The sequence below is a fragment of the Vollenhovia emeryi genome, unplaced genomic scaffold (genome assembly GCF_000949405.1).
Source record: "Vollenhovia emeryi isolate VEMERY1.0 unplaced genomic scaffold, V.emery_V1.0 DF939196.1, whole genome shotgun sequence".
NCBI classification, from domain to species: domain Eukaryota; kingdom Metazoa; phylum Arthropoda; class Insecta; order Hymenoptera; family Formicidae; genus Vollenhovia; species Vollenhovia emeryi.
Genome location: NW_011967170.1, coordinates 421834 through 432839, shown reverse-complemented (window position 1 = coordinate 432839; position 11006 = coordinate 421834). Strand labels below are relative to the sequence as shown.

Sequence of the window (11006 nt, the reverse complement as noted above, 5' to 3'; positions counted from 1 at the left end):
CCTTACTAGGCATTTTTGGGCATTAGGCCTTGCTGGGACATTATAAAGATAAAATAAGATCAATAAAATAAAATACGATAATAAGATAAAGGAATGTCCACTGGGCACTAGTGAGCATTGGTGTACAAGATTTTGCTCAGCGGTTTCCCCCTCGGATTTCTCGCTGCCACAGTCGCGTTCTCCGGCGTGGCGTCGAGGGACAGTGCGCCAGCCACCACGTAGCCTCGGCACCAAAGAGAAGAATCCACGGGGCCACCGGCGCGGCGCGCGGCACGGAGGGTGCCCCGGCGTCGAGGCGGTGATTTCTTTATCGGCGGCTTAGATACCCTACTTTTCCGGACGTGGCGAAACAAAACGGGAACCGCACGCGCCCAGGCCCGAGTCCCGTTCGCGTCTTCTCTTTCATCGCGTGGGCGTACGGCCGGCCCCTGACCTCCTCCTCCTCCCCCGCCGTTGAAATTTCCTTCGCTCTTTCGTCTGTCCCGGGCACCCCCGCGCCCCTTACCCGCCGCCCGCCTGCCCCCGCCCCGGCATCGTCGCTCGTTTTAATTAGAACGGTGCCGCATCGCTTGTTTTAACGGGCTTCCGGGGGGGGGGGGGAGGGTGAAATTCTCGGGGACGGTTTTAGACACTCTGGAGAGAATGTGAAAATGAAAGTGTGACGCGCGCGCTCTAAAATTGCCGCTCTAAAAGCTCGCGGGGCTCGCTTGATAGGGCCCGGTCACGCGATCATTGTGCTTTCTGACTCGTCGGTGTGTTTTAACAATCTGTCCACTCAACCTCGCAACGGGGGGATCAACGTCCCCTTTAATTTTCCCGGACGCGCGGACGTGTAGGAGCGAACTTCGGGAGTTTACATACGCGCTTCCCCCGGCGATTTCACGCGATACGGGCCGGGGAGGGTCCTGAATGCGGGCCCCTCTCAACCCAGATTTGGCAGCGAAATCCTTAAGAATTAATTATCGCCGAAACGACAATTCTATCATTGTTTCCTATTTCATCTTCATCGTTTCTTCGTTAGCACGAAACTGTCGATTGTCCCTTTCGTTGATGGAGATAGGACGCAGGAATATTAAGCCGAGATGGTTTATTAATCCGTTTCCCTAAAAAGACGCAGACCGTATTTTAACAATTGAATAGCAGCTCAGTGACGTCAGTCAAGAAATTAATTTGAATAGGTGTGGAAACGACCTCACTGGCAATTCTTTATTATAATAAATCACAACGTTTCGGCCAGTAATACTGGTCCTCTCCAGGTGACAAACTTACAAGAGTGCCTACAGATGTCTGAAGAACAGATAAACTACATATGCACTGAATTAAGATAAGATCTTGCGTAGCAGAAAATAAAATTAAGGTGTCTTTTAATATAATAAAAGCGAGGAGAGAAAGGGAGAGAGAGAGAGAGAGAGAGAGAGAAGTTAAGGCGTTTGAAGACTTGTCACGTTTGCCGACGACGCGAGAAAGAACTGAAAGGTTCCAGATACAATCTAACAATTCCCTCGCTTTTGCGCTGGAAGAAAATGTCAGAGGGAAGCTGGCACCTGGCGGATGCAGGTATCGAAGGCACCTATAATCGATCACGCGGATGCACCGCTGTTCCCAGGAAGAGAAAAGACCTCCCGTCGATGGGAGATTAGTTAAATCCACTTGGGCTTAGGAGCGGTCGGACGATGGAAGCCCGTCTTCAGCGCGTCAATTTGTGTCAATCCTGGGGCAACGAGTGACGATGGGGACGGAGGGACGGAGGGACGGAGGGCGCGATCGGCCGCGCCGCGGCCGCTCGCACGTGGGCTATGCGCGTAATACGTAATATCTGGGTAATCGTTACGTAGATAGGGATCAATGCCAAAGCGGCGAGGAACGCGCGAGAGATGCCGGCAATTTATCATTAACGCCCACGTCTGGAAGCCGCCGGGCCGAATCGTTAACCCGAAGCGGCAGAATTGTGCCATTCCCACTACACCCGCGGTAATTTCGAGAGCGAGGTCTGGTGCAACGCGGAGGAGCCGTGTGCCATCTCCCTCGGCCGGCCAGAAAGGACCATGACGTCAGCCTCGGTCCCGTCGGCCGTTTTACGAGTGACACCGTATAAGCCGCCCCGGCAGGAGTGCCGGTGCCCCCGTCGTAAATTTCGGCCGGCGTTAAATTTGCGCGACGCACGCTTTCGATTCACGTTCGCCAATTGAGACCAAAAAATCGCGGATAAAGCGGCGAAGTCGCCGGGGCTCTTGAAAGTCGCGACTTGATAGGCGCGATGAATCTCGCGCTTCGAGTATCTCCCCTCGGCAAACGTCGCTCAATCCGACAAATCGAATTTGTTTATGGGACAAAAAGGTACTTACGACAATTGCAAGGATTGGTTTCTGATGGAATTTGGCAACGCTCGAGAAAATATCGTACCAACGCGGGTAGATTTCTGGGCGTCGCGACAAAAATTTATCGCTATTTTGCGTATCCGTTAGAAAATTGTTTGCAGTCTAACGAAATTTACACAGCAGCAACTTTCCGGCAGTACCTTCTGGCAAGTTTAGGCTTCGCGACGAAATGTTAATCATCCACTTCGTTGGATAAAAATGAATTTCGGTACCGCAGCTAGAACAATCTTTGTAAAAGCCTGTGTCCTCGATGCCCAGGAACTTGGCCCTAGTTTCGAGGAATGCGTGGCCAATCAACCTGCAGCTTTTATAGGACAGTTGCAAGTTGATCGGCTACGTATTTCTCGTAACTGGAACGTGGACCAAGTTCTAGCATCGTGGACAGCAGCTTTTATGGAATAGCCACAAGTTGATTGGGGCTACGCATTTCTCGAAACTAGAACTTGGACCAAGTTCCAGCGTCGTGGACGCAGGCCTTTAAGGAGCATAACCGTTTATGCACCACCATCAAACGTTAGGGCCATCGCACACAAAATTGCATAGCTGCACATGCGTTGTAATGTACGGGCGTCACAGAGAGACTTTCCTTCCGACATTCGCCAACAGTTCGGATAGAAATTCCGTTTCTGTTATTTAAATTCACTAAATACGAAACATATGCGATTTCCCGGCTACTCGTTTACCCCAGTTACTTTTTGCGTACCTAGAAAATTGTTGCGGCAGTTGCAAGATGATTTTTTGGAGCGAACGAAATTATGCAAAAGTTTCCGGGAATACGTTCTGATTATAACTGAGGAATTTTAATTATAAAATAACGGAGCTGACGGGAAGCAGCCGCGGGGAAAAAAGATTGGATTGAGGAAAAACTCGCCCGACGTTTCTTCAACTATTTGCCTCTGCTGAATTGAAAGGGATCGTCATGACGTCAGATCGCATCTGCTCGTCTCAGGCCTGACTGTATGTAAACTGGCCAGCGAGAAATATGCGTTGTGCTATAAATTAGTGGTTTCCTCGCCAATGGAATAAGCTTGCGTCGAAATTGCGTTTAATGCGTGTCTCAGAATGCGTCGTTTCAATTACATAACATCGAGGAAGATGACGGAACATTTTAATATACTGCCAGCGTCGTTTATGTGTCAACTCTAAACAGCTCTAAACAGCGCGATGGGGAGACTGGCGATTAAAAAATTTACTTACAAATACTAGAAATAAATATTATACAGCCTTCCTCGAATAAAATATTTCTCGACGGAACGTCGATACTGTCATAATATTAATCCAATCGAAATAATTTGCGAACTAGTGAAATTGATTTTGTCGCGCATCGCGACGAAGCTTTAAGCTCCGCCTAATCTTAAATAGATTTGATTTATTGAGGAATATTTCAGTGAAGTTTGACTTGCGTGAAATTGAAGCGGGTATAAAGGCGCAAAATTTTGTCAAGAAAATAGACTGTTGAAACTCACTGAAGAATTCGTGGAAGTTTGCAAAAGACATTCTTATATATCTCGCCGGTCTCTCCTTTTTATAGTTTTCATTATGATATAATTTTATCCTCCCGGGCTCTCCTTTTTGCCGAGGGAGCTTGGAGTTAAGATACAATCGCCACTCGGGCTCGTCCTGGGGAAACTCTCCACCGAAACTCCCTGATCGCACGTACGATCTCGAACTGCAATCTCCTTAAACCTACGGGGATTCCCTCCTAATCCCAGAGTCCATCAATGTCCTCGTCTTGCGACAAAGTGGCTTAAAGACGAGTAAGTTCTGGTATAGGCGAGAGCATTAAAAATCTCGGGAGGTCCGATAAATCCAAGGATGCTGGAAAAGAGGAGAGAAAGAAGGGACGCGCGGTGCTTCTTCTTTTTGTTTCTTCAAACGGAAATTCGCGAGGACCTCGTAAATCAACTCGACAGCGGCGACCGGCGCGGCTTGACGGTACAAGAGATCGTACCGGTGCAGCATCTCTTCTCCTTGGCCAGCCAGAAAGGGCCGTGACGTCATCCTCTCTTCCAGAGGCGAGAGACGCGCCTGATGTAATCCGCGCGTACGTACATGCCGAGGCGCGAAAAAAAGGAGTAACGAGGAAGCGGCAAGAGAGGAACCCGCCGCGGCCGGGAGAAGAAGAAGAAGACGACGACGATGAAGAAGTGAACGCGTTCCCAAATCGACGGCCGTTCATTACGGCGACAGAATGCGTAATTCGTCATGCCTCGCACCTTTTAAGTGGCCCCTTCGCACTGCCAGGCGATAAGCTCGCTCCTCGCTCTCTTCCTTTCTGCGGACTCGTCTCTTCCCGACGACCCGATTCCTACTGTGTCTACGGGCCATCGATTTTTATCGGCCCGCCGAGTTGGAAATTTTCACACGAAGCGAACGAAAAGACCAGGCTACAATTTGTAAAATGCAATCCGAGTAAACGTCTTTCAATGGGACAGATGTTCTCTTGAAGGGAATGTCAATCGGTGGATTATCACTGAAAATAGTGTTATAAGTGTAGCACTGAATAATTCACAGTGATCACGCGCTAATTGACCTTTAGAGGGTGGATTTTATGAAGTGTAGCTTTGTATATATCTGTCTTTTTGGTTCTCAAGCGTGGACTCGCACATTGTCCTTTACATTCGTCTTACATTTGCAACTGCATTGCGAGAAACGTGTGGATAAAGCGTACGAATCTCTCACGCTCCCGTTTATTTAGATTTTCGAAATAAGCAATTTATTTTTCAACTCTTTAAGCTCACCTCTGTGCGAGCAAAGTTTAAGAATTTTCCCCGGGCGGAGTTTCACCGAGATGTACACGAGTCGGGCTTTCGTAGCTTTTGCGAAGATTATAATTACGCTTCATCGATCAAAGATGCAAGATGTTACTGACACCGCGGTCGAACGATCGATGTAACGTAATTAGCAAGTGATGCACGCCGCAAATGAGTCGCCCGTGACACGCTACGGGCCGTTGTAATTGGCGAATTGTGGCACACGTGGCGGAGCACGACGACCCGTATATCCGGTGATAACCGGAATTTTCGTTGTTGCACGATTCGGATTTGCGACGCACTTTCTGTGCGCGCCGATCGAAAGTTTTCCGAAAGCGGGCCCTTTCGCGACGTATCAGGACGACAAGCCTCGTCCGGTCTTCGACATTATTTTTCTTGGAATTTCTTCTCGAATTCCAGTCAGACGATTACGAAATGCGCGCCCACGGTAGCGAACGAATCCCCTGTGACGAGATTGGTCGTCGGCGTTTCTCCGCGAGGATTCTTCCCGGCCGAACTTTAAACGATCTAGAAGGAGTCTTAAACAATTAAAAAAAAAGATGTACAAGTGTAAAAGCTTTTGTCCCGACATCTTCAATAACAAAATAATGCACTGCATTAGAAAAGTATCTCGAACGAAATTTAATTTATTTATTTAGACACTAACATCCTCTCTTGGCTCTTACTCCTTTATTACTTCGTACTTGCGTTTTCGCATTAGAGCCTTTTATTAATTGTTGAAATTCTTAAATTTTCGATATCGAATCTTCGTATTCCTCACAAGAATGAAATTGTAGCTTAGATCGGTGCGATCGGACATGCCTTCCCCAGTTTATTTGTCTCTGGGACGTCTCGTGTACTTATCGTCAGTCGGTGAAGCCAAGTGAATGTATAAGTAATTATAAGGGGCGCGTGCACGTGTAAAGATGTCAAATTATAATCGTCGTGTAAAGCATTTAATTTAAAGTTTCAGTTATGAAGATTGACGCCGTCCTATTTCGCAGTCCGCACGCGAATGAATAATTTGCCCGATTAATAAGCACGGCATGTGTCGGCCGCGTTCGTACGTGCACCAACACTTTTATCGTAACGCGCGCAGCCGTGTGACGTTTTATTTATTCGTGACATTTCGGTAGTTGCGACGCTAAATTGTTCCACACCCCCGTGTAACGACGCGATAATACGGTTTCGCGATTTAATTTCATTAGCCTAACGAAATACAAATTTCTGCAGTCGTCATTCACGAAGCTGGTGCGGTGCGTTTGTTTGTTGTAACTGCCGCTTCTCTCGTAGCAGCCGTGACTCCGGTGTGGAATACTGAGTGTACGCCCTCAGAAAGGATTTTTGTTACCGAGACAAAAAATATTCTTGACGCATTTCTATTTCTCGCAACCTCATTTAGTATAAAAATAAGACAGTGTCAAAATAAAATCAATTCCTTATTCTCCTCTATCGAATTAAAAAAGATTGACTTGCTATATCGAGACAAGAGTAGCTTATACAAATGTAAGTTTATATATTCTTGCGTTTATCTTTTTACAACGCACGTTAAGTTAGCACCGCGATATTCGACAAAAGACGATACATGCTATCGTTTTATTCTATGTTTTAGAATTTTTCATGTAAGATTAAAATGTTCCTTTCTCTACAATAAATGTGATTGGCGCTATATCGATCCTATTTTATGATACATTCAAGTGTGACAGAATTGAATCCGAAAATTTTTTCTGTGAGTGAAAATAGAATTTATAACAAAATTAATTACATGTGAAAATTAATCGAGAGCGCACACAGTTTATATTTGTGGATAAAGCAAGTGAATCTTTTTATCAAAAGTCTTTTGATTACAAGTAAATTTAAAAGACGAACTAAAACAAAGAATCACGACTTGTTCTTTCTATCTGTATATTTTATTTACTTTATATTTGAAATTATTACATGCATAATCTGAATTGCCAATCCGAGAAAGGAAAAGATAAGAGAGGGGAAAAGAATATATCAATAATTCTTGATTATTTTCGGAATTCACAATTGGTTTTCAAGCAGAGTCTAGGATTCCTAATTAAAATTCTAATTTCTCCGTTAATTAAAAGCTTAAATCGAGCTTTAAACTAAGATAAAATTAATTACGTGAATGTGACTTTAAAACTTTAAATAACTGCAAAAGCACGGTTAAATCTATTCTACAGCTTCGCAGCATATCTTGTTATTAACAAATCGCGATTAAATGCGGATTGATCGGACGACGGACATTTCCGCGCGAAATTTGTCCAAGTGATTTAGAACCGTAGCGCGTATCCTCGAATTTAGAATATCACAATCGGCGATCCGCGTGTCGTCTCGATACGGCGGGGCCCCCCGTCTCGTGTCATATCATATCGCACGGTGTCGCACATCGATGCCGGTCGACATTGTCGACAAATTGCGAAACAGCGGATCCGCAGCTTTGTGTAACAGCGTGTCGGTAGTGCGGGCGGGCATCGTGGGTGTCCGTCCGCCCGTAATTCCTCTCTCGTGTTCGCTGATCTTCCCTCTTCCTCCGCATTTGGAAGCGTTCTGTTTCTGGTCGGTGACGCCACGGCGTTTCTTCCCTTCTTCTCGCTCTTTTTCATTCGTTTCTTCTTCCCCGTCTCATTCGGAACACATGTCGCACGGCGAACAATCGCGTTCGAATCGAGAATGCGACGAATACGTCTGCCGTTCTCATCAGCGTCCGCTTTTTTTGTTTTCAACCCTTTCGTTCGCGGCGACCCAATTATGGAGATGCTCCTTTTTTCATCTCCCTAATGGTCGCACGCGTAGTTCCGGAGGCGCGCGGTATTGCCGTTCCGGTTCCGGAATTTAAGTCATTTACGTCCACAGAAAAAACACATTACGGATCCAATGCTATTACACTTGAATGTATCATAAAATGGGATCGATGTAGCGCCAATCATATTTTTTATAGAGAAAGGAGTATTTTGTAATCTTAAACGAAAAATAGTAAAACCTAGAATAAAGCGACAGTATATATCGTTTCTTGTAGAATATCGCGCGTTGTAAGATAAACGCAAGAATATATAAACTTACATTTACATAAGTTACTCTTGTCCCAATATAGTAAGTCAATCTTTTTCAATTCGATAGAGGAGAATAAGAATTATTGACTTTATTTTGATATTGTCTTATTTTTACACTAAATAAGGTTGTGAGAAATAGGAATGCGTCAAGAATATTTTTGTCTCAGTAACGCAAATCCTTTCTGAGGGCATTCGTGATTTTCGAATAATGAATTAATAAATTAATAAAACTGGACCGATCGCGCACGTAACTCACTTTGGCTCGGGAAATCTATAGAATGTTCTTCACTTGGCTAATTGCAAGTGAAATTCGGATTTTACAAACAACCCGTGGAAAGAGTACATGCATCTTGTTATCATTGTACTTTCTGCGTATTTACATAATGCGGTTAATCGCTGAAACGGAATTCTTTCCTGCGAAAACGAATATTAGTGTAATTATCCCCAAAACCAAGATTACTTTACCAAAATCCGTTAGCGACGGTTATCGCAAACAACAACTCGCGCCGTGTCGCGAACTTTAATTAAAATGTGAAACACTCGCCTGTAAAGAAACTAATTACTGTTGTAATTAGTTTAACTGACAGTGGCACATACATATGTGCAGGGTATACGTATAGACGGAATTATCGCACTAGAAGTATACGCCGAAAGTAATTTTCGTAAATTAATTAGAGTTCGAACGCTGTTGCTGACGTTTTACACACATAAGTTCGCATTACATAAAGTTAATAAGTACTTTTTCGGCGGAAATATATCCCCCTCGAACTTTCAGAAACTCGTACAGATATCAATTACACGGCGACCGCAGGCGCCCTTGAAAAGAATCAGGCGATTTTTTTTTACGAAAGGTTTTACGTAACAGCTTACTTAAACCTTCCGACGTAGAAATATGAAATAAAACTGGTTTTATGTCAACACTTTCAGCAAATAGTTTCAAGTTTCTCGCCGCAAACTATATTCTCACAATTTTACACCGTCAATGCCTGGATCTATTTTATCGATGGAACTAAAAGGTTCATATATTCTCGCATTGTGCCATTAAATTATCACGTAACTGATTCTACGCTACGTTTTATAAAATCTCCGACGAATTGTGCATCGCTTGGAAGAGAGCGAAATACCCGAGTCAAAATTTTGGCTCTATGTTGAACTATTAATTCTATTATATAGCAAGACAGACAGTAAAAGAGGTAGAACTGCAAGTACAAAATTTACTCCTATACTTAAAAACTGATAGCGTTGGAAATTTCTACTTTCGCCAATTTAGCATTGAAGTAGGTCCTTTCAAGTAGGAGCTAAAGTGCATTTTTAAAATTAAAGATTCAAGGGAGGAGTAAAAAAATATAATGTCATCAAAGTAGGTTATTGCTAATCTATGTAGGTGTATAGATCAGCTAAGTAGGTGTAAATTATCCTTAAAAGTGTCAAAATAGTAGCAAAATTTCGACTCGGGTGATCAATCTACTTTTTAATAGAATCAAAGCAATTTTGCTTACCCGGTAGCCCTTTTCTCCGGTGCCTCCATGTTCCCCCGCCGCTCCTTTCTCGCCTTTGGGTCCGAGGGGTCCGTCCGGTCCAATGTCACCTGGGAGTCCCTCCGTTCCGTGAGGTCCAGGTATTCCAGGAAATCCTGGCTGTCCTTTTATCCCCGTGCAATCGCATTTGTACGAGTCTTTGCAGATCTGCAACATACCGTAAGTGCCCGTTAAGGGAGTTCTTTGCGAAGGGTTTGCGGTAGATCGCCTCTTCGATCGGGATCGATTGTCTCCACCGTGTCAAACGCCACTGGATTTCATCAACAAACAGTTCAGCATGTAAGCCGGCCGCGATCGAACGCGGGATTTGCGAAAGTTTATTTATTCCGAGGGGGAAACCGCTGACCAAAATCTTGTGCACCAATGCCCAAAAAATGCCCAGTAATGCCGCAAATCTGTACACCGCAATGCCCCTCAGCGGTTTCCCCCCTCGATTTATCCTGAAAACGCACGACACGCCGGGAAATAGGCAACTCTTGGAGGACAGTCGCCGCGGAGTTTAACATCTCCGATTTCATGCTCGAAAACGCCATTTTGTCAACGCCGAACATCGCAGCGATAATTGAGAAATACGCTGCGCACTAACGGACAATGGTACATTACGTAACTTGATAAATTAAATTTATCTAGAATGGAAGTAAAATATCCGAAGGACGGATCTCGCCGTGCGGGCCGCGATAAAAATTGATTAAAAACGGTTTTGTTATATCGTTAAAAAAATTGGAATCCGGGACAGGGAAGAGGACAGAGGAAGAGCACACTGATTGCGGCCAGTGGCGTAGGCCTGTGCGCGAAACTAACTTAGCCTCGAAATAACAAAACACCAAGGATTATTTCTTTTATACCCTTCTTATCCTCGACGCAACGATGGACGCGACTTAATTTTAATCTCGCAGTCTTCGTTTCCATTTCGGAATCTCGTCTTCGGACCTCGAACATTGCTCCATGCTACAATGTTCTACACGTCTGTTCAGTGAGCAAAACAATCACGCGCTTGGACAACAATGTAACGTCTGAAGCCTACAAATTATTTAATTCACGAAGAAAATTACCGTTTAACAAATGATCTATAGTTTGACGAAGAAGCCTCGGTTTTTTTATGTAATTCGACGCTTTGTATATCAAGCAACTCTGAAGACCTCGCGTAACTTCAATCGTGCAAGTTAAGGGGATGCTGGAGTGGTTTGATTTACCGACAGAGTCGCATACAGTTTTTGGAGGTTTGTAAAGAAACGTAACCTCAATATGTCATATTATAGATACAAACGAAAATAATTA

General features: G+C 44.5%; 1 protein-coding gene across 2 annotated transcripts in view; it reads right to left on the bottom strand.

The window, feature by feature from the left end:
• Positions 1-11006, bottom strand: part of LOC105562066 (collagen alpha-5(IV) chain) — a 75419-nt gene that overhangs the window by 26428 nt on the left and 37985 nt on the right. Inside the window, exon 2 of one of the 2 annotated variants that reach the window (XM_012012574.1) lies at positions 9690-9875. In XM_012012574.1, coding sequence (XP_011867964.1) covers positions 9690-9875 — 186 coding nt within the window. Of the gene's footprint in view, positions 1-9689; positions 9923-11006 lie in introns of those variants that run through there. The other variant, XM_012012575.1, reaches the window with a different exon arrangement.